This window comes from Canis lupus, chromosome 23 (genome assembly GCF_048164855.1).
Source record: "Canis lupus baileyi chromosome 23, mCanLup2.hap1, whole genome shotgun sequence".
NCBI lineage: Eukaryota > Metazoa > Chordata > Mammalia > Carnivora > Canidae > Canis > Canis lupus.
The window spans coordinates 38234789-38259874 of NC_132860.1; the positions used below are offsets into that span (position 1 = coordinate 38234789).

The 25086-nt window shown below is 33.1% G+C and overlaps 1 protein-coding gene across 23 annotated transcripts in view; it reads right to left on the bottom strand.

Moving 5' to 3' along the window:
• Positions 1 to 25086, bottom strand: part of PICALM (phosphatidylinositol binding clathrin assembly protein) — a 102429-nt gene that overhangs the window by 16510 nt on the left and 60833 nt on the right. For 3 of the 23 annotated variants that reach the window (XM_072794907.1, XM_072794912.1, XM_072794921.1), the window contains exons 10-20: positions 24766 to 24889; positions 24351 to 24487; positions 22215 to 22318; positions 16778 to 16927; positions 12934 to 13014; positions 7890 to 7997; positions 6136 to 6267; positions 6009 to 6039; positions 5726 to 5825; positions 2864 to 2887; positions 1411 to 1470 (exon numbers count right to left, since the gene is read on the bottom strand). In XM_072794907.1, the coding sequence (XP_072651008.1) occupies positions 1411 to 1470; positions 2864 to 2887; positions 5726 to 5825; positions 6009 to 6039; positions 6136 to 6267; positions 7890 to 7997; positions 12934 to 13014; positions 16778 to 16927; positions 22215 to 22318; positions 24351 to 24487; positions 24766 to 24889 (1051 nt within the window). The remainder of the gene's footprint in view (positions 1 to 1410; positions 1471 to 2863; positions 2888 to 5725; positions 5826 to 6008; positions 6040 to 6135; positions 6268 to 7889; positions 7998 to 12933; positions 13015 to 16777; positions 16928 to 22214; positions 22319 to 24350; positions 24488 to 24765; positions 24890 to 25086) is intronic. The other 20 variants (XM_072794910.1, XM_072794915.1, XM_072794924.1 and 17 more) reach the window with 15 other exon arrangements.

Here is a 25086-nt window from a genome sequence, read left to right on the forward strand (position 1 = left end):
TTAGGTAGTAAATAAAAAGGACGACAGGAATGGAAAATACTAGTACCTTTAACTCAAAGGAAAAATTCTTGTAAATACAAATAAAACAACTATAAATTCTTGTGTTTTTTTTTGAAAGTCTTTAATGTGTTCAATTCTAAAATTTGTAAAAAAAAAAAAAAAAGGTTTAAATTTGAGCAAAATGTAAACCTTTCTACAGTATAGCAGACAAAATAATTTTAACCAATCCAAAATTTCCAAACTTGCAGTTTTAAACATAGGAAAACTTAAAACTAGGTTAAAATGGCTAAGATATTTCAAAGCAAACTGCCTTTGTACATCAAACCACGTTCTTATGCCATCATGCAAGTGATCTTAAGTAAATACTTTGAAAAGTGTTATTGTCTGTGGTTTTCCTTTTATTTCAGCTATTGTTAGGGGAAAACCAAGAAGAGGCTTAAATAACACTCAAAGAGGTTAGTTCATTGAGTAACTGAAAATAGAATCTCAACCATCTCTTTAAAAATTACTACTCCACAGTATAAAATTAACACAAATAAGTAACCAAATAGAACATACAGAAATCACTCCATTATTTTGGTTAAAACACCATACTCTAAAATCTTATCTTTCTACAAATTCTATTTAACCTTTTAATTAAACTCCTACTTATAGCAAGAGCTTCACTTTAACTTTATGAGATTTTGAGCACATTCCTTTCTTCTATGGTAACCACCAATACAAAAGCTATGAAATTTCTTCATATGTAGGCAAAAAGCTACTCTCACAAGATGTAAATAAAGTAGCACAGCAGCCACAGTAGCAATCCCAAGGGACCTGGTGCTGCCTCCTACCAGCAACAGTTCCTCAAACACATATAGGGGACTGAAGTCATTACCTCCATTTCTTTTCTAAGTGAGTCACATGTTAAGAAAGTTGGGAGAGTAAGGACAGTGTAGAATATGGATTGTGGGCAGCTTAAAGGTAAAATGAGTATTTCTGTATGGTAGCAATCACGGTCATAGGCAAGTTTCTCTGGCCTGTACTGAACTAAATTTGTCCCTACACAATTTGAGAAATGTTAAATCCTCCCTTCCCCTTACAGTATTAAGGTTATACAACTTAAATGGTATTAATGTAAGGTCACACAAGCAAAGGGTTGGAATTAATATCAATGTTTAAATGAGTCTGTAATACATATAAAGTGCTTAGCAAAGTTATGAGAGGAAAAATAAGCCAAGTAATACTGTGAACATTAATAAGTGGTGTATCTGCTGTATAATGACTATTCTAGAAATACTTATGATACCAATGCTCTATGTTTGGCACTAAGGGTACGCACCAAGTTCTTTTTTTTACTTAAGTCTCTATTAAGGCATGTTAACTATGAATCAATCTATTTTCAAAAATTGTGTTTGGAAAAATACTTACGATTCCATATCCTATCATGCCTGTGGGTGTAGTAGCAGGATAGGCCATTACAGGGGGTGCCTGACATGGTGGAGAAAAGATAAACAAGGACGTATAACTCACGTATGTCAACTGAGTTCAAGGAATCAATAGCTGCAGTTCCACTAAAAAGAATTGCTAAGACAGCTGTGATTAAATGGGACATTTGTGATCATTAATAACTGTGTCAGTTAATGCTCAATGAAAAAGAGTGTCTTGAAATTAGCAGAAAAGCAGAATTATTAGAAAAAAATCACTTAAACTTAGATATAACAGTGATCTAAAATTTCAGTGTGCTTTTTTACAGCTTTAAAAATCTTCAAATTTTAAAAAATATTGAAAGTTCTAAAATTTAAAATCTATCACTATCATAAAAAATATTTACCAAGAAAAAGTAATATTAGTGAATGTTTTCCTAGGTGCTTCATTTTTATGAGCAAGGAAAAAAAATCAAAGATCCCAAATCAATTAATAATCTAATCTTCCAAAAAACTAGTTTCTTAAAGACCTCATTCACTTTTTTCAAAGAACCCCATAGGTTTCAAAACACTGGGTATGACTATTTCTAGGACACACACAGTTCTTATACAGAGTACATATATTAACATTCCTTCTAATTTACTCTAAATTATTTAAACTATCTTCTGCAAAGCACCAATTTGGAGGAGCAATAAATTTTTAAACCTGTTTATGCTTTAATGCTTAAAACAGCCACCTAGCCCTAGATCTTTAAGGTCCACTCCTCCTACTCTAACTTATGCTCTATAAATATACAATCTGAGCACAAAATCATTTTAGATATATTTGCTGTCTTAACAACATTCCCTGTGTGTGTGTTATCTTATAATGAAAACTGAAATTGAATACAGGAGAAAGACCAATAACATTGCTGAAACATAAAAAATAACTGAAAGTATATGGCAATTTGAACATATGCATGGAGAAGTTAAATGAAGCATAACTAAAGTGAATAGTTAAAAGTTTAGTATTTCAGTGAGCATATGTAGGACTTATTGGTCTCTCCCTACTTCAAAACTGAGAGCTGCAAGAGCAGTAGACAAACTGCCAAGTACAGCAGAAGCCTGTAAGATTTCATGCAATTGTTATTCTCAACATTACCACAATCAACATTTCCCTTCATTCAGAAATCATCAAGTGCATAGTGGCAGCACAGATACACACACAGAGACACCCAGCCATCTGACAGCAAATGGCAGAATATTAAGCAAGAAAAAAAAATCTGTATTTCCCATGCCACCATTAGAATCAATTCTGCAACACATCCATGAAATCAGTAGATGCTAGAAAGAATTTTTGGCACATTGAAAATCTGAATGTGAAAACAAGTAATAGCCGGAAGGTTATGAGATTCTGCTATAGCAGTTGTTAATAGCATGCCAATTTATTGCAAAAAGGCTAGTTTTTGGTCACTTACGTATTGTGGAAAATGCATGCCATTCTGTTTTTCCCAGGGAGAACAATTACATAATGCAATAACACTGGATTAGAACAAATACTTACACAACAGAAAATACACAGAGAGCATTTTAGTTCACATGTACATTCACTAACTACCTTAAATCCCTTGTATTTCCAATATCTAACAGAAGAATACCTATACTAAAACACTATCAAGGTTGACAAGGGAAATTTAATCTCTGGCATAATCCCCTTACAAATCTAATAGTTTATTACAAATATCATAAAACATAAGCTCTATCAGTAGTGTCAATACTGCAAAATTTAGTGCATCCCATAAACAGGGCTGCAGCATACATCTACCACTCAGGAAAAAAAGCAAGCAGTAATTAAAAATAATTTGTAGTATATCATTATCATATATATTAATAAAATATCAATGGATTTTTTTACTTAAAAACGTTCAAAAACCTTGACAGTGTTTATGGATTAATAAAAAGGTTAGAAATGTAAAGAAATGTCATAAGCAGCAGTTTATCTAAGTAGTAAACCACATCACCAACCCTATATGTTAGTCATTAAAAAGAAACTATGAAATACATACATACAAGTATTTTAACAAAATTCTTAAGAGATGACACACATGACACAGTGCCATAAATCTCATTAACTTACATACATATTCTAAATGGTTAAATACCTATTATATTCTAGTAGTCAATCTTAAGTGCTATCTACAAACTTCTAATATTTCATATATATTAATACTAACTTAATACAAAATAAAATATTCACTGTATTTTCATATCAGTATTTGGATTTGTATCAGTTCTCATGTATTATCAATGTACAATTCACACCCAAGGCTATAAAATCCAGTACCCTAACCTCCTGTCATCCCCTGGTCAGTGAAGTATGTTACAGTGCAGAAAAATAATGGATTGAGAGTCAGAAGGAATGGATTTCAACTAAAATCTGCTTTCTAGATGTTTTGTACTTACAAAAGAAAAACTGCATAACTTTATTCTTATAATTGGGATGCTATCAATTCAAACTTCCCTAAGAATGCACTGTTAACAGACTCAAGATAGGGCATATGTATGTGTAAAAACCGGACAGCTAATTAAATGCAAGGATTTATTATTAGTAATGGCAGTGAGCCCTATCAATGAAAAATTACTGACTTAAAAGGTGGCTAAATTAAAAAAAGGGGGGGGGGTTAAATTTCATTATTATTTTCCATTTAAGAAGATTAAACCTAACAAAACTGTTTAGATAACGTCACAAATTTTATAAGTACACTAATTTTAGATGAGCCCTAGTAATTTTAATGTATGATTAACTCCAGGAAAACAGGGTGGTGCTCTGGAAGTGATTTAATACAAGAAAATAGCTAATATGGTGGTCTTTAACAACAGGAAGGCTACAATGTGTAGCCTATGCAATCAAAATGATGCTATTTCCAGAGTAATGTAAGAAATCATGTTTTAAATTCTTCTATAAGAAGAAATTGGTTTTCTCAGATGCAGGAAAACTTAACTGCACTGGTACAACAGCAGCTGACCAAAGATAGGGGTACAACCAGTTACAAAGCTACCCTAGGACAACCATACCTTAGAATGCTTAAAAGCATTAGTAGAACTTCTTCAGTACTAGATGCCAACTAGATACTTAGCACATACAATTAATCCTCACTTTTCATGAAACCTGTATTCACAAATTTGCTTACTTGCTAAAATTTGTGATCCTCAAAATCAATGTTTGTGGTGCTTTCAAGGTCAATGACATACATGCACAGAGGGGTAAAAAATGTGTTGCTTAACACGTTCATTCTCAGCTAAGGTTGAGCCAGGTGAGGTCCTGCCTTGTTTCAGCTCTGATATAAAGATGATCAGTGGGACTGAGAAGGTAGACAACAATGTAGTGTTACTACTGCAACAAGTTCTGGCTCTGGAGCCATCTGGATAGGGCTAGAATCTCAAGTCTGGCACCTGTTGGGCAGCAGCCTCAGGTAAGCAATTCATTTAACGTGAATTGCATTTTCTTTTTTGTTTGAAAAACAAACAAAAAAGGCATCTACTAGAACTTTTTTTTAGGGTTTAAGATTATAATGAATGTAAGGTCAGGGTGTGGGTGTATACATACACATGTAATTGATTCTCCTTGTCTGCTGCACTGACACTGTTAAAGTAACCCAACATTAAATCGGTGAACACTGAACTATTACTAAAGGAAATATGCATGTATATATGTGTGTGAACCTAGCAATGGTTCAGTGTTCAGAGGATTTTAAGACTATAACTAGAGAAGTAAGGAAAATCAGCACTATGTACTATTTGTTAATCAACAAAAACCAAGCAGTATAGTTTCTTTACCAATGGTGAGATCAGAAAAACACTAGACACTGTATATTCTGGATAAATAAATAATAAATCTGACATCAGCAGTAAAAGGTAATGATTAAAGGAGTTTATGCTCTGAGGTTAGGCTTCCTGGGTTCTAAAACTCCACCCAATCACTTATGAACTCTGGGATCCTAGGCATATCATGTAATAACTCTGTGCCTCGCTTTCATCTGCACAATGGGGGCAGTATAGTTATTACTACATAAGGTTAATTTGAGGATTATAGAAAATAAAGTCACACATTTATTAGAATAATGCGTGGCACAAAATAACCTTTAAATAAATGTTAGCTACTAAAATATACCTGACAAATACAGTCAATCAGCTTCCTTAAAAAAATATATATATACAAATTACTTATGTATCTAAAACTCAATAAATAATCTTTCCAATTAAGAGCTATCACTTTTAAAACATTTTCACGTTCCACATCCTCCTAAATTATTCATGTTACTGTGAGCTTTTCAACTCACCATTGTTGCAGCATTCCAAGCAGTTGTTGGTGCAACCTTTGGTTGCCAGTTAGATCCTCCAGTTAGCTTCTTTTCACCTGGCTGACTCCAATTTACATCACTTGAAATAAACGTAAGTGAGAACATTAAATGTCTGTGATTATACAAAGTTTCTTTACTATTCACTTAGATTGAACAAAAAGCATTTAAGATGCAGATCTGACATCTCTATGCATACTTTTGAGATGAAAGCCAATTTGACTCTAAATGGCACATGGGGAAATAAGACATAGAAAACACTCACTTCTTAGTAGTTCCATTTCCAATGCCAAGATCTAGGGCAGGAAAAACAGAAAGCATTTAAAAACGAGATTCATTTCTATAATACAACTTATTTTAAAGAGGATTAAAAGAATCCAAAGAATACTTACTGCCCACAAGGTTGGCTAAGGATGAATCCAAGTCATCAGATACTAACTTGTTAGGTGGGAGTTTGGCAACAGGAAGACTCTGGTTCTGAGAGGCCACTGTTGGCTTGAGAAGTCCACCTAGTTCATCAAAGCCTTAAAGTTACAAACAGATGAAATAGGATTTGTAAGGGACTTTATGGTGCTACAACTATCTACAGGAGATCTCTGCCTTTTCTACTTGTTTGCTGGAAAATCCTCCACGACACTGGGCACTAATAAATGCCTTTAAATGGAAAAGGGAGAAATTCACCATTTCAAAGTTAACTGATTGAAAAGGCAACTTTGCTTTAAGAAAAATCATGTCCTATTTCACGACAAAATTATATTAAGGTAGACAGAAAAAAAAAAAAAAAAGAAGGATTTGAGTAAACAATTCTTATTCCAAAGTTGTGAAAAAGAAGGGAATGGAATGTAATTCTCTCCCTCACTGGCAATATTTTCTGAAGATTCACTTAAATATACCTAAAGAAATTTAGATTAAAAAATACATCTCTGTATCTTTGAAAAATGTTTCTTCTAAGAAATATTTTATAGACCTCTTTATATTCTTCAAATTGGAGAATGTAAGGTATATGTATATATATTCCTACATTAGAAGGAAGTGAAAATGAACCATTTGATTATCACTTTTCTTCTGTCTAAAAACACTTAACCTAAATTATATCTAAGAAGTTACTAACCTTATGCTTCAAATTGTATTAAACCATCTAGTAAACTAGGACATTGCTTAGAATTGAAAATAAAATCCCTTAAGGTTCTCTACCAAAAAGAGAAACTAAAGTGAATCCAATCAAACAAACCCACTAAAGGACTCAATAGCATGATAATAATAGAGAATTTGAAAAAGAAAGTCACCAAAAATGATGGTTTACAAAATATTAACAGTTGATCTCTATTTCCTTTATCCTTTTTTCCCAGAAAGACAAACGCAAAAGGAAAAAGTCAAATGCATCAAAAAATATAATAAACCTACTAGCACACAGATAAAAACTTCTTAGAGTTCATATATACTCTTTATAAGCTTGTTTACGTTTTGTATAACTGATTATATATTATAAAATTTAAAAAATGCCTCAGTATGTTTAAATGGCTTGAACTTACTAACCAAAATCAAAGGTCATCCCATTGTAAGAATAATCAATTTTATGGAAATTCTTAATCTTTATAAACTTCAAATCAACAAGATATTAAATGAAAACAAATGGAAATCTGGCTCTAAAATTTATATAAGTTCTTTTAAGACAAGTGAACAAGCATACTTAGAAAGAACCATCCTTAAAATACTAAAAAGCCCCCACAGCTCTGATATTTAATATATTCTAGAGCTGTTTAACTCAACAAGTCAGGTACCAAAGGTTTTATTTTCCTACTTTTCAAAAAAGCCAATTTCATTTCAGTAAAGGTAAAAATTGTAATGATTACAAAGCACAACATTCTACACATAGTCATTAGCAACTTACCTATCTAATCTGAGTAAGATCTTATTTAGTTCTGGGAGAAACAAAATCCTCCCAGAGTCAAACTGCCACTAAGAAAAGGGCAACAGTTAATAATTCCTTGAAATTCTCATCTAGTGGCTAGGAGAAGAGGAACAACTTCACTGGCTATCCCAGTTTAATCTATTTACACATGCTCAGAAGAGTATTATTATCTGTCCTCACACAGAATCTAAATGAGAACATTATAGTAGTGTTAATAAAACAATTTTTTCTTACCCCCAGAATCTACAATAACATTGGTAGATTTATTTCCAAACACAGACTCAAAGTCAACATTAAGGCCAGCTGAAGGATGTGGCTGTGCAACTGGAGATGGAGTGAATCCTAAGAAAAACCAAAATGGAAAAAGCTCAATTCTTTAATAACTCTACATTTATAGCTCTTAATAATACTGACAACAGAATGGAAAAAGCAATAAATTCCCCCCAATGAAAAACAAGGTCAATCCTTAAGCAAAATGTTTCTTAATACTACGCATCTTTTTGTGGTAATGACATTTTCCACAACAAAATCATCCTACTGACAAAAAAGTAACAAAAGAACAACTGAAGTTGAACTACTGAGTTTGTTTCATTACAAAAGTAAAATCTTTATGTTTTCCCTTAATTTTGTATGCAGATGATGTTTTTATAAACTAAAAACACCTAAAATTCCAGGACTTTGCATAAAGCAAAATATATACATAATGCAAACGATCGCTTGGTAATGAAATAAGTTTTCTATGGTGCTTTTAAAAATATGAATCTGGGCAGCCTGGGTGGCTCGGCAGTTTAGTGCCGTCTTCAGCCCGGGACCTGATCCTGGAGACCTGGGATCGAGTCCCATGCTGGGCTCCCTGCATGGAGCCTGTTTCTCCCTCTGCCTGTGTCTCTGCCTCTCTCTCTGTGTGTCTCTCATGAATAAATAAATAAAATCTTTATAAATAAATAAATAAATGAATGAATGAATGAATGAATGAATGAATATTAAAAAATAAAATAATCTACTTAGTATCCCCAGGAGTCAGTCTTCTCACCTACTCACCTTCCATTATTTCTCTCACCTTCCTTCCTCCCTTCAATGGTTAATCAAATGCAATACGGTTTAAGTTCATTTGAAAAGTAACAGCATTACAATCCACTAATTAAAGTTACAATCCACTAATCCTCATGACCCCCTTGTGCCCAGGTGCCTTTCGACTATCAAAAAAAATAAGAGATGCCTGGATGGTAAAAGAGGTTAAAGCGTTAGACTCTTGGTTTCAGCTCAGGTCATGATCTCAAGAACCAGTCAGGTTTTTGAGATTGAGCCCATATCAGGCTCTATGCTCACCCTGCAGGAGTCTGCTTCTCTGCTCCTGCCCTCCCCTTGCTCATGTGCTCTCTCTCTCTCTCTCTCTCTCTCTCTCAAATAAATAAATAAATCTAAGTAAATAAATAAAACAGACTATTTTCGACTCCTGATCACCCACCCTCTAACTTCAACTTGTTACTTCAACAGTGAAGTGGACAACTATACAATTAAACATGCTAATTTACCTAACTCTGAAATACCAGAACATAAATAGAAAACTCTCTTCTTTCCTATTACACTGATGCTACTGGTATTAAGCCAACACTCAGCTCCTACCTCTGAAACCAGCCTATCCTGAGGTAACAAATGAAGATTTTTCAATTGTGAGGGGTAGTATTTTTGTGAAGTGAGGTTCTGAATTTCTTGGGTTTGAAAAATTAAAATCATTTAAAATTATTCAGTCACATGATTTGGAAAGCTTTCAACCACTGAGTGTATATCTAAATAGAACTAAATAGTCCAGCAAGGATCACAAAGGAATTTTTTTACTTTGTGGAAGGCTATCATCATAAATGGCTCCTAAACTCTCTTCACCGCTAAATTCTAGAAAACCCAAATATGTGTGTGTATAAAAACTAGTATTAGAAGATTATCAAGTACATTAGGGAGAAGTTCAACTTTTCAGTCCTAAACACAGGCTCTCTTCACTCTCTCAACTTTCTGCTAAAGGACTTTCACAGTCTGTCAGAATCTCACTTTCAATTCTTAATGTACTTAATTACCAGGATATAAAGTATAATGATAATTGTACTAAAATGACTGATCTTAAAGAAAACTGTAAAAAGTAAGATAAGATTTGGTGAGAAGTCCACGAAAATCCTCAAAAACAATGACTTATAATGACTCACACAGCTGGTAAACATCAATAATATTACTTTAAAAATAGCATTTTAGATCTAGCATGAGTATTCTGTAGGACACAAATTCTTAAAAATGTTTTTATTGCAGGGACGCCTGGGTGGCTCAGTTGGTTAAGGGGCTGACTCTTGGTTTCAGCTCAGATCATGATCTCAGACACCTGGGATCAAGCCCCCAGAGTCTGGGCTCTGCCTTCAGCAGAAAATCTGCTTGGGATTTTCTCTCCCTCTGCCTCTGTCCCTCTCCTTGCTCGTGGCTACATACTCTCTCTCAAGTCTTTTTTAAAAAGTTATTTCATAATTACTTAACTCTTAAACTACTTTAAAAACAATGGCCATACAATGAGAACACAAACACTATCAAAATATAAAATAATTTAGTATGTAAGTATGACGATTCATTAAGAGATTCCCAGATTTTCTAGACTTAACATTTTAAAGTGTACAAACCTTCTAAGAATTACATCATGGGCTCAGGATTCTTCTCATAATTCCTTACAAAAAGAACTGATGTATCTACTCAAGGAAGACAAAAACCTACTGTGCTTAATTACATACCCATGCTACCATCATAGGATAAGAAGTACACATATTGTTCTTTAAATGATTCTGGAAACAGTACCTTGGCTAGACCTCCAAAGTTTAGAAAATACAAAAATTTATAACTAGGATAGCATATCAAATTCCTGTTTTCTCCTGCTATTTGACTCTAGCTTTCTAGAATCTGGTTAATATCACAGATAGGCCTATTTTTTATAGTAATCTATTTGTTACTTTCTGTAAAGAGAGGAGACATTTCTTGAGGCCCCTGGGGATATCAATCTGTGGAACTCTTAGACTATTACCTAAAAGTATAAAAGGTTTGAGGGATATAAAGTAATCCAGAGATAGCACTTCAAATTTAAAAAGTCTCTAGGTATACAAAAGGAAAAAGTAAAAAGAAATTTTGAAAAAATTATAAAAGCTGATTGGCTATCAGGGAAGCAAGCAATAAATTTCAAACTAACAATCTTTTAAGTAATAAACATCTATAATACCTCTTCAAGGTAAGAGTTCTAAATTATCATTTCAATGAACATTATCAATTTAAGAGTCTTTTATCCCAAGTCATTTTCTGGGAAACAGGATCTAATTTTTAAAAGTCACTATAAAGTTACTAAAAACAAACTATTGTCACAATTTCAAAAGGAAAATTTAGGGACAAAAAAAAAGATGAATAGGCTCTCCGAGTTAAGGTTAACTGTATAAAATAATCATGATAGGGGATCCCTGAGTGGCTCAGCAGTTTAGCGCCAGCCTTTGGCCCAGGGCACGATCCTAGAGTCCCGGGATCAAGTCCCACGTCGGGCTCCTGGCATGGGGCCTGCTTCTCCCTCTGCCTGTGTCTCTGCCTCTCTCTCTGTGTCTATCATAAATAAATAAATAAATAAATCTTTAAAAAAAAAAATCATGATATTGCCTACTATCATTTCACCAAGGCCCAGTGAAAACTCCACCACTGACCACCACTAATTCATAGATTAATAATTTAGAAACCACTGCCCAGCAGAGCAAATCTCAGAAGGACAATTATAAATTAATTGAAAGGTGTAAGATGAACAAACTTTGGGACAGAAAGGGATTCCAAACACTTTCCAGAAAAATTTACTGTTTTGTTAAGGGATTTTGGTGGTAGTTCCATAATAAATTAGGTCTCATACTTTTTGTGAAAGTAACTTCTACTATTTACTAAACCCTATTAAACACTAAGCAAGAACTTTCTCAACAGTATCTTATTTAAACCTCACAATAACCCTAGGAGACAGTTATTATTATCCTCATTTTACAGTTGAGGAAACAAAGAGATTAAACATGGTTACTCAAGGTCAAAGATTAATTAAGTGGCAAAACCAAGACTTAAACCCCAAATTGTGTGATTCCAGAATTGTGTTTCAGGGGTTTTCAGTTTAGCTTAAGTATTTCATCTTATATAAACTAGTAAGTAGAAAAAAGAAAATTCTATTATTACAGCTCTAATAATGAATTATATTTATTCAACTATTAAATTTCTTGAGCTTCTCGTAGTAAATGCTATAGGCCAAAAAGGTCAACAACTTGTGGCAATTTTAAAGTCTAGAAGCATTAAAAAAAGTGTTCAAGGCAGTATCTGAAAATTAAATAGTAATTTAGGTAAAAGCTATATTCCAAATATAAAATGATTTGCATACACAAGATAGTTTTCAATAGTAGTTTTAATGATAATTCTATGTACCAGGTGTAGTGCTGGACATTACAAAGTCATATATGGAAACCTCATTATTATCCCAATTTTCATAGACTTAGAAAGGTTAAATACTTGTTTCAAGTCACACAGGTAAGGCAGTAGAACTGGAATTCAAATGCAAACTCACTGGATTCTAAACACATACTTTCCATCAAATGTCTTCATAAATTCCATTTTTAAATCCGTTTAATCATGCTCACCTCTGCTGGGTCAAGAATCTCAATTCTTTAGTTGTATCAAACCTACTTTTAATGCCAACTGCACTAAGGTAATCAACTCCTATCCATACACACACACACACACACACAAATTCAGCTGGATTTTGGGGCTTCATTACTACTGCGCTGGCCTAGAACATATCTGGAAAGACAGAAGTGAACATAAAATTGGCCATGCCTCTCTGGAAACAGTTCCCCATTTCTAATGCCTTTGCAGTGCTGAACAAGCACACGTTTCCAGGAGATTTCCCCTACATCTGTGCCACAACTGCTCAGATCAAAATTATTCAGTGTTCTATCACTAACATCTATACAAAGAGCTTCAAGTTCCATAAGCTTGTAATAATAGTAAAACATTATAAGCTCCTCTGAAAATGTGAACCTTTTGAGTATGGATTAAAGTAGGGAGAAGACAAGCATCCATTCACAAAACAATCCTTGTTTAATCAAAGCAAACAAAATTAGGTAAAAAAGGATCTGTTCTTCAAAAGCAAGTATTTTTTCTTATCAAATTTTAAAAATTCATTTTAAAGAAAACAACTCCCTCCTGCATAAATAAATTGATAAACTTTAGAGTTACCATTACCTACCTCCGAATAAACCAGCTACAGTAGAAGGCTCATGGCACATAAGCGTAGTATTAGGATAAGCTTGAGTGCCACAAAAAGAATCTGACAAGGCATACGGGGGGGGGGGGGGGGGCACGGGGGAGGAGGACAGAAAAAAAAAAGGAAAAGAGAAAAATGAGGAGGAACAGTTAAGAATGGAATGGAGTAATTAAAAAAACCAAAACAAAAATAAAAACAGGAAAGTCCAACCTTAGTGTTCTTCAAATTACAACTTCCTTTTTTAAAAACACTTATGTCTCCATTATGAACATTATAAAGTATATATACAACAAAATTTTAAATATAACAGGCACTGCATTTCCTTAGAGAAATAAGCAGCAGTTGGCTTTTTTAGTCAATATTAACATGCCTTCTGATGTCTTCTTTTACAGATAAGAAGGCCTACCAAAGTCATAGACATGGCATAGCTGGGGCCACTACCCACTCTTCTTAACTTATAATTGTTTTAATGAGGACAAGCTACTTAGTACACTGAGGTTTACATCATTAGATCAACATCCTCTTCTGAAAGGGTTAGAGGGGATCTATGTAGCTGTCCTGATTTTTCTGGGTTGTTCTTAATCCTAAACAGCAGAGGTTGGCAAATTACAGCCAGAGGCTTATTTTTATATAGCCACATGAGCTAAAAAGGCTTTTTACACTTTCAAAGGGTTGTTTTAAAACATGAAAGAAAATAAAAAAATATATAACAAAAATCTTATGTATTCTGTAAAGCCTGTAATATTTACTGTCTGGCTCTTTACACAGAAAGTTTGCTGACCGCTGTTCTAGAGCAGCACTATCCAAAAAAATTTCTAGTAATAGAAATGTTTTACAAATCTGCTGTCCAATATGGTAGCCACTAGTCATTTGTGCCACTGAGCAATAGAAATGTGGCTAGTACAACTAAGGATCTAAAAATTTTATTTTATTAAAAATTAACTGTAATTACAGTCTAAATGATAATGGCTAGTGGCTAATGAGACAATGCAGCTCTAGGAATGTCATACCTTGGGTGGTCCTTTCATGCTCTTAATACACTGAGCATGAAACTGCTGGAATTTTTATCATACAACCCTATTTCTCAGGAACTTTTAACGTGGATTAAAAGGCTTATTATAAAGCCTCTTCTTAGGATACACATAAGTAAACTACAGCTGCAAGTCTTCATAAATAAAATTTTATTGGAACACGGCCAAATGTATGTTTATGTATTGTCTATGGCTATTTTCATGCTATAGTGCCAAAGCTAGTAGCTGCAACAGAGACTATGTAGTGGATCATGAACCAAAAAATATTTAAAATCTGACCCTTTAATTAAACGTTTTATGATCCTTGTTCTAAACTAATGCCTGGGTTGACATAAGTGGTTTTCATTTTCCATTCTGTACTCATTTTTACAAATATGTAAGTACTGAACAATAAGTTTTTGCTATTAACAAAACTTGACAGATGTGATTTTTTAAAAAAAGTATACTCTGTAATTTTATTTGTACTATTTTGCACTCAAAGAATAGAAGAGTTTAAATAAAGTCTGTATTTCCATATGGAAAGGGCACTACAGAGCAAAGCTGCAAATCTCCTGCTTCAAGCTTCTGCTCCTACTAGCTGGGTTGTCTCAGTACATTAACTTTTTGGAACTCAGGTGATTGACTGATCCATCCATAAAATGGTAGTAATTCTCTTACCAATATGAGAGTTGAGAACTTGAACAAACATTCTCTGGAGGTTCTCGTAAGCCCCAAATCACCAATTCTATGATTTTAATCTTCAAATGCACCTACTCACTTTGGCATATACAGCCATCAACCTTACTAACTTTCTTTGCTTTCTGATCTTCCTCTTGCCCCAACCCACAGGCCTTAAACTTAAGAAACATTAGGAAAATGACAATTCTAGTATACTTCTTTTGTCACAGGCTTTTCCTGAAAAGCTGAAATAATAAGCCTCCCTGAAAAGCTGAAATAATAAGCCTCTCACAATGCTTTTTTTAGATTTTTTATCACTTCTTTCAATGTGAAATAATAGCTATGGCCTTTATCATTTAAGGTTATTGCCTTACATTCTGTCCATTTTGGGTGAACAGAAGATTGACATACTGAAGCACATGCTCTACTCTGACCTAAAGGATGGAAATTATAAGCCCCAAAGTAAAGACATATCTGTTTCACATCCCAAATTACAGCAAATGACTTTAAAAGACACAAGAAGCTATACTTACTAAATATATACTAGTTCATATGCAATAAGTATTAAAAAAATATAAACTTATTAGAAAACTGCATTCCAAGGATAACTTGAGTAACCCTTTATATTAAGTAAACAAGGTACAGCATTTCATAAATTTTCTAAAGAGTAATAAAATACGAAATTTAGTTTCACTTTTTATTTAAATTTGTAATTATTACAATGACACGAAGGAATAATTGCAATCAATTATTACAATTTGGAGCTATGAGACTAGTTATATAGAATGACAACACCTGCCTTGGAACTTTCTCAAATCTCCAACTACTCTTTTCTAGTCACCTCTCTTCTGCTCCCTCAGATGTATCAAATAGAATGTTCAGAATGTGGCCACATGATCTATTTAGGGTACACAGAAGACTTTCTGCATGTCACATTAAACAAAGATTTAAATTTGCATCACCTTAAAAGCTGTTTCTCTGAATTGAATAAAAGTTTCACCATCTTTTAAGGGGTATTTAGCATCTTTCCAGCAGGGTTCAAAAATGTTAATTTCACGTTAGTAGATACTCAAAAACTTACATTTCCTAGTGTTAACTCTGGAGTGAAATTTTACCTTTTTATGGATTTTTATACCACAATTAAAGTAAATTTAGTTGTTTTTCATTTTCTACTTGTCATTTATCTCCAGATTAACAATGAAGTAAAACCCTTAAGAATGGGATACAGTGGGAACGCCTGGGTGGCTCAGCAGTTGAGCATCTGCCTTTGGCTCAGGATGTGATTCCAGGGTCCCGGGAGCAAGTCCCGCATCAGGCTCCCTGTGAGAAGCCTCCTTCTCCCCTCTGCCTGTGTGTCTCTGCCTCTCTCTCTCTCATGAATAAAATCTTTTTAAAAAAAAAAAAAAGGGCAGCCCCGGTGGCGCAGCGGTTTGGTGCCGCCTACAGCCTGGGGTGTGATCCTGGAGACCTGGGATCGAGTCCCACATCGGGCTCCCTGCATGGAGCCTGCTTCTCCCTCTGTCTGTGTCTCTGCCTCTCTCTCTCTCTGTGTCTATGAATAAATAAATAAAATCTTTTAAAAAAAAAGGATATAGTGTATGTATGGAACTTGAGACCATCTAAAATTGTACCATTCACAGTTTAAAAATAAAAAAAAAAAATTAAGATTGCTACTAAGAATGATAATCACCCTCTCCCAAACACAGAGGGAAAGATATATGCATGCATAAACATGTCAGTAAGTTTAAGAGATGTTACCCTATAACCAACTCTGAATTAATAAACAAAATGGGGGGGGGGGGGAATGTGGCAAATGATGTTGAACAGCTTGAATATCACATTACGATAGAGAACAAAACACTAAAAAAAAAGCCCAACTTCAAAGGAAATTTTCTTTCCTAAAAACTTGGATTAAAAAGTAAATAAATAAATAAATAAATAATAAAAACTTGGATTAAATAAAATTAGGGATATTCATTTTAAAAAGTCACTACATTACTGCTATTTAGTTTATTTTAAAATTTGATATTAAAATCCAAAATAATTATTGCAGTGCCTTAAAAATAATTAATGAATACGTAAAAAATATTTAGGCAGTATAAACATTAATTGGAAAGAAAGGTTAAATGGTACTTTACCAACAAACATTTCATGAGTAGGTGTCCTAGTAGTGAAAGTGGATACATCTGAAGAAATGGGAAGGTGAACATCACCACTACTTTTTGTGAGGAAAGGATTTAAGCTTGGAATGGCATCATCAACAGCATCTACAGTAGCAGAGAAAGGATCTGTGCAGTCCAAGTGCATTACAGCAAAATGAAGAAAGGAAGTAAATTAATTAGTATTGTAATTAGTCAAAAGATGCAAAGTGAAAAGTAGCAGCTATACTATTGCTTATTAAAGTAAATTAATTAGTATTGTAATTAGTCAAAAGATGCAAAGTGAAAAGTAGCAGCTATATTATTGCTTATTAATCTTAAGTGCAAAATACTAATCATCATGAAGATGGAAGAACTACATTTTACAGATTTTAAAATGAATCCTTAGAAGAAAACATTTATGTGTCCAATTAACATCTGCAGCATACTAAGGATAGATCTGCTCTCCAACACCAGGAAGCCGATAGTGAAATAATCAAAAAAGAGAATAACCAAAACGCATCTATAAAAGAGCCACCAATCCTGGACCATGTTCCCCACCGTAGGTGGGAATGTACTGGCTTTCATGGCATAGCTATGTTTATTCAAGTAACATATAACAACCAATATGTGTGTGGTATATGTAAAATTTCAAAAAACAGAGAATTAGGGGTAAAGTGCTATTTCTAACGTGCAGGTATTATATAGGTTCAGAGGTAGGAAATAAAAAAAAGAGGAAGAAACGGTCTAATGATTTAGAAACAGGAAAAGGAATTTTAGAAAAAGTAAGAACAGACACAAAAGCCTGGAGGCCATTTAGTAGACTGGGAACTACTCTGAAGAGCCAATTAAGAGTTCTAAAGCCAAATCATTATGGCTTTAAATGATTTGCTAACGGAATAACAAAAGTAATGTTCCATATTAGGATGGCCAAATATGTATTATTATTAGATCCCACTTTTAAAGTTATTTTAGAATCAGATATTTATTGTTACCTATACTTCATTCAAGATAATCATCATTCCAATGACTGAAAGCCATTCATCATTAGCAGTAAAACACTTTGAACCTGTAAGTTCTGTACTTTTAACCAGCAGTCTGTTCTTGCCTACTCTAGTTTATGATTCTCACTTAACAATATAGTATTAAGCCATGTATCTTACTCTAAACTGTATGATGAAACAGTAAGAGGAAAGAAATAGCCTCAGGACCAGCTAATTCACTACAAGCACACTTCCCCCTAAAGTCAATAAATTTAAAGCAAATGCTCCACAAATCCTACAACTGTTTAAAAAAGGGAAGCATCAAGAAAATATTGAGGTCACTGACTTATATAGAATCTTTTTAAAAAACTTTCCTTTTTATATCACACAGGACCTTTTTTTAGGAATTAAGCATTCCTATGGAACATCAATTCATACCCCAAAATAAAGTCCTACAAATGTATCAAAATTCACGGATATAATATTCAAACTCAAATGATCATGTTTAAAATCTTTCCCATCCCTCTGCTTCAATAAATGGAATGGGGAAAAAAATCTAAGAAAGTAACTGAGAAATAAGAAGCAGAAAACAGATAAGAAATTGGTTTTTTATACTAAAATAAAATGTAAATAAAAAAATGGTTTTTGAGAAATTGGTTTTTTATACTAAATAAAAATGTAAATAAAAAAATGTAATGATGACCACTCTAAACTCCTTTTTGCATAAGAACATGTTAGAGTTGATCAATTCATTGAAAGTACATACTGAATCGTGGCATGAAGTTTTTAAAGTACATTATAATTGCTGCACCCAAAACATCTCTAGTTTTTCAAGCAGAAGAAGCCATGAGAGAAGTCATTAAAAAAAAAAAAAAAAAAAAAACTTTTTTTTTTTTTTAAACTAAAGATCTAGTAGTTTATGAGAAAAGACATGTTTGGGAAAGGTCATTAGTTATCTGCTACTCTGATGAATGAATAAGTTTTATCTAAGTACTTAGTATCAATCATTTTCCATTATATGAAACAGCCCAGAGAAGAATATGCAGAAATATGCAAGCGCATCTGTACTTAGGTCCATCAGACACTAAGAAAAAACAGTTCTTAATCTACTTGACAAAATATTACAGATTAATACAGATGTTATTCTGTTAGTGGATACTATACCTACCAAGAATAAAAACAAATTCATTAAGATAAAAAAAATAATAATGTTCCAGCTATTCCAACTTAAACTTTATTCACTAGATTGGTAACTACTCTAACTTCCTTAACCTTTTTTAAAAATTGGTTTCTTCCATTATTTTTATCATTATTCATTTGAAAGTTTAATTTTATGTTACAATAGTAAAAAAAAATAATAATCTAAAACAACTGAAGATTAAAACAGTTATATTATAGTGCTGAGGTCCTAAATACTGGGTACCTACATTTACTCAGAGACAATTGAGTTTTTCACTAAAGTGCTACATGTTTCATGCCAGCTGAAAGCAAAGCAGCTTAAACTTCAGAATGAATAATTCTTTTGTGCCTGAATTAAATTTTGAAATCTTGCTTAAGATCTATATCAGTGTACTGAGCTGATAATATTGTACATTTTTAGATTTGCTACAACACAAAGTTTTAAAGGTGATATAAACTTAAATCTTCGTACATCTTAGTATTCAACATGAACTGCTTATTCAGACTCCAGACCATTTCTTAAAAAATCAAAGGCTCATTAATAATGCAATGAAGGGAACAGAAGAGCTTGTGTTCTCTATTTCACGTTCATTTTTAGGTGGTATCTTAAATGCCTCTTACATAAACATGCAAACCTTACTTCACTTTAACTCAACATCGATTTATCTGTGACTGGGAATACACATTATCTGTAGTGCTTATGGTAAGAACTAAAATAACACAAAATCTGTTTTAAAAAAGATGAACTCTGCTATTAAAAACCATTTTAGCATATGAAAGCAAGACAAACAAAATAAGATATTAGGATTACCAAAAACTCATACCTTTGGGGTGCCACATGCTATAAAAGCAGCGTGACATAAAATGTTATTTTAAATGTTTAGGAAAATGGTTAATTCCCAAAACAAAACAAAACCCAAAAACAACAAAACACTTTAACACTTTATTATCATCAAAACTTTCTATTTATATGATTTATCTTAGCCTAACTTTAATTTCAAAAATAAAGTAAAAAATCTTAATCTGAATGTCCTAGATATAAAAAATATACTGATTGAATTAGGAAGTACTCAAAGTTCTTGACTTAAAACACTCTTCAGCTTTCCAATTATGCAGAAGTCAAAACTGAAATTATCACCAGCTCAGAAACCAAATAGCTTTATACGGAAGTCAAAATAAGATTTAATTCTTAAATTGAGAGGTTCATAGTAAACATTACTGTCTCTTCCTCATATAAAATGATAAGCTTTTAGGAAAATAATAGTCAACTGCTACAGCCTCTGCTCCTACTGTTACTTGACCTGTATTTTTAATACTTTTAACAGTCTCACTTGTACACAGCACGCCTAAATGTTAAAATATGAAGGGAATTTTGATGGAAATAGTACAAAGAGCAAAACAACCTAAAACAGAAAAATAAGACATGATTAAGTATATTCCAACATACTGTATTATCACACAGACTGCTATGAGATGAGTTCTTCTAACAGGACATTAAACAACTCTTACAGGCTGAAATTATTCTTCCACAATATAGTCTATCTGCTTCATCTGAGTTCAATAATCCTATGTCTAAACTTTAATTTGTCATTATTAGAATTAACTAGATATGGTGTCCAAACAAAACAACCTCACAGTTCAGTTTCTTTGAAATGTATTAGTTGTCACTAAGTCTTCTGTAAAATTTCTCATTCATTTAGAAAAACAACTACATTGTAATCTATTTTTTTTAAGGGAGGGAAGCAAGCTAAAACTGCTTAAATGGTCATGTCAATTCTACTAAGCTTTTCTAAAACCGTTCACAATAAGCAGAAAATAACTATGTAAATTTTGACAGATTAAAAATCCTAAAATTAGGACTAATCATTAGGATCTTTAAAAAAATTACTTTCTTAACCTTAATTTGGTATCTACATTGCATTCAGATCATTCTAAAATATTTACTGACTTTAAACTAGCTTACCATTTTTAGAAATCAACTCTGAGATCTTAAGATTTAGCTAAATTAAACTAACCTTCGAAGTCAGTTTTTAAATCAAGTCATGGCTCACAAAATTAGTCTACAAATCTAGTGTTCTAGTGTCTCACTATTCCTGTTCCCTGTCGTATCTTGAACCAGAAATAACCTGTCCAGGAAAAAAGAAAGTATCTACTCATTCAACAAACTTACTAAAAGTCAAAATGTCCTAGGCAATGATAATATAGGATTGAACAGAATATTCTAAAACTCCTGCCTTCACAGAGATTACATTCTATTATACTAAATAGAGCCTCAACAAGTAACTATAAAAAATAATGAAAAAATGTTCTTGAAATTTGAATCATTAAAATATAGATGAAACAAGTTTAATTCATATTAACATAAACATTCACTAGAACAATTAATTTATCTTGCTATGAGAGGTAAGCTGATTGATTCAAATTTTACATGTGAGCCAATAAAAATTTTAAGGTAGCTTGCCATTCTCTATTTTTCTGTAGACGGTATCCTTACTCAGAATATCTCCCCTTTCTCCCAAATAATTTTTGAGCATTTGTAAAATAATACATATATAAAAACGGAAGCACCAAAAACAACCAAATAAAATAACTTGAAAACATACTATATGTATGTCTAAGCAAAACTGGTTAAAAATTGACAGGGACTAGGTTCAATCCCTCAAAGATACCATGTCAATGATCATGATATTGTCACGTTAAGATCAAAGAACTACTCCAGGCAGCAAACATTCCTGGTTGCTATTCGGGGAAAATTATTTGAATATGAAAATCCTATAGGTCTGAACTAAACACAAGTTTTGAATACAAGTAGCATAAAGATTGTCATGACATTCCTGGTTAGAACATAGTTCACGGCTTGGTAATACCATATGAGTTTTATTAGAACCTCATCATATATTTACCTGACAGGAGTTTTCTTTCTCCATAAGTCACTTTTTTTCTATACCAAAAACAAAATAACCCTTAGGCATTTTCTGATTATGCAACAGAGATTTAACATTGAAAGAATGATTTCACACTTCAGCATACACTGACTGGGTCCTTCCTCTTCACCTTCATTAAAACTTCATTTCATAATTGAACAGAAAATTCTAAAATTACATTTACAAACACATGAAAATGTCTTCAGGAACAAAGTGACCTTATTGCCATTTTAGTAATTTTCAAGTTCTCATGTATCAAGTGTGACCAAAAAACACAAATAAATGAAACACTACAGAAAGGGAAGGGGAAAGGCCTATACAACATATAAGACAGAATTCATTAATGCTTACCTCCCCATGTACTTGCTACCTGAGAAGCAGTTGACATAGGAAGTACAGACGGGTGAAAAGTTGGCTGTTGCAAATCAAGCAGATCATTTGGTAGTTTTGATGTGCTAGGAAAATATTTTGAAAAGATGACTGATTTATTAGGTAAATATTGCTATATCAGCCATTCCCTTTCTCCTGCCCACTGAATCAAAACATTAAAAGTGAGAAAAGGCCCCAATAATGTAAACCTCAAAAGAAGGAACAGTTTCAGCAAAATAACAGTTGCATACCCTTTATATATACATAATAGTATTTTTTATTTATAACAGCATATTTCTAAGGAGGGTTGGAAAAAAATATTCAAGTACTATATTTTAAGTTTATACAGGATTCAAGTAATTATAGCCCTTCTGGAAAAATTAGTGAGTCCCCCAGGAAAATACTAATTTCCTTACTGAAATGAACTGAAATATAAATCATCATGGTAATTTTAATTTTAAGGAAATTTGTTTTCTTACTTTTCATCTTCAAAAAATGTCAATTACATTTGTAATATTAATGCCCCTAACAAAGTAAAATATCTGTCAAACTCACTTCTTTTCTTCAATATCCAAACATACCAACAATACAGGAAAAAGTTACACATGTATGTATGATATAAACTTATAACAGAGCCACCAACCCCCTTACACAACTGGGGGGGAGGGGCGCACCACTTATACCTTTTATGTGATCAAGGAATAACAATTCAGAAAAAGATCCCAGAGTTTCCATGATTGAAGCATTGTGTGTACTATAGCACAGATAGTTTTAACTTACTCAAAAACAAAATGTCTTTTAGACGTAAAAAAAGTTTTAATAGATAAATAAGAATACAAATGCTTTTAGTGCTGAGGAAAAAAAAACAGAATAGGCAAGAAATATTTTATAATAGGCTGTAAGATTTGTCCTCAATTACAATTAAAAAGGTAAATACTTTGAGGTCATGTATTAAGTGAAATGAAACACAGTCAAAGTAGTTCTTTATCTAATAACTTGTTCCATTCTCAAACATATTTTCCATTTCTCTCTCCTAAGATAGACTTCTTTACAAGGTCCCGAAGTAGGGACATTTCACTGGTTCAATGTTCTAAAAGGTAGTATACAAAAAAAACCAAACAAAATAAACAAGAAAAAAAATTATACAGCTGAAGGAAAAACTATTAAGTTCAACAAACATCTACTAAAGACTTTAGGGAAGAGGTAGCGACTGAGTAAAAGTTACACTGAGCTGTGACAGGACTCAGTAGGTGGGAGGGAAGACCTTTAAGGAGGAGTTAATACAATAAACAGCAACAACAAAATCAAAGAAAACCCTATCCTTCTCTATGGACCATTTACCATGTGCTAATTTAATTAAGCATGGTATTAAAATCCTATACTAGCAATCTGGGAATTCACTGGAAATGAAAAATCTTGGGCCTTGCCCTATACCTACTGAATCAGAAACTCTGGGAGTGACGCTCAGATCTATGGCTTCAGATACTCTCCAGGTGATTCTGATGCTTAATAAAGATTGAGAACCACTCAATTTGTGCCATACTATACATCTTATTTGGAAACAGGTTTTTTTTTTTTTTTAAATTAAGAAATAACAGAGCCAAGATTCAAACCAGAATCTGACTTCCAAACTTAGCCTTTAACTACTCTGCGGTAAAAGGACAAATTTAGAAAAAGTCAATTAATCTAATTTGCCTGGAAATAGTAAGTTCCATTGATAAGTAGCTTCAATTATGCAACAAAATTATTGAAGTTGGTCTGGTAGGCTTTAATGCCACAGAAATCTGGCAACTATCTAACTATGCTCCAGATTACTGAGTTTAACAGCTGGAAACTGACAAGTAAGACATTTAATATCCAATGAAAGGATACTACGAAACAGATTATATATCCACACACATAAATGAAACTACATTCTAAATAGTATAAATTTGTAATTCAGCCATCTTTGGTTTCCTAAATATGCAAAATATAAACTCTTAATTATACCACTATCACCACTTCCTTTGTGTGAATTTATGAATACAAAATCATACACTAAATCTGAAAAGCTGTGTAACATTTCTGAGAAATCTTTAGAGCTATGTATGTAAGGTAATCTTTATCTCCTCTACCTACCTGTTAGAAGAACTAGGGGTAGAAAAGATGTCAATGGCTGGTGCAGTCATTATACCCCCTGCTGAGGTGGATACAGGAGAGGCTGCAGTTGTTAAAGAGGTATGAGGTTTCTTTGCAAGTTCTTTTAGGCGCTGTTCCTGTTGAGAAAGGGGACTAGCTTAAGAAATCCAGAAAGCACATTTGTTGTAAGGCCTTGAAAAAAAGCACATTCCAATTTTATTCTGATAGCAGAAAGCTATTCACTGTTTCATCAGTCATTCAATGTCAGAATGAAAAATCAGACTATTACTGAGCTTCAACTCCATTTGGATTACTAAACATTCAATTCTGTTAATCTATTAAGAGGCCCCAATTACTTGATGAACATCTATATTTGTTGTTTTTCCCAGTAAGGAGAACGCAAACAAGCACCTACCTTTAAAGCTTTTAAACGAGCCTGTTCTTCCTCTAATGCTGCCTGCTTTTCCCTTTCATCCACTTTGGTTAGAGACAGGCCAGTGCTTGCCAGGGACGAGACTGCGTTGGAAAGTGTTGTCGCCCTAGGTAATTGGACAAAGGTAATTTGGCTTTTTGCAACCCCGTTATGAAATGGTCTGGCAACATGGCCAAAGATAAGCACTACAATTATGAACTTACCTTACAGAGCAAAAATCAGTACTTCAGACGAAATATTCTACCCAAGGACACAGGATTATTAGCCATTAGCTAATTTATACATTCACTGCTTTCTAAACTA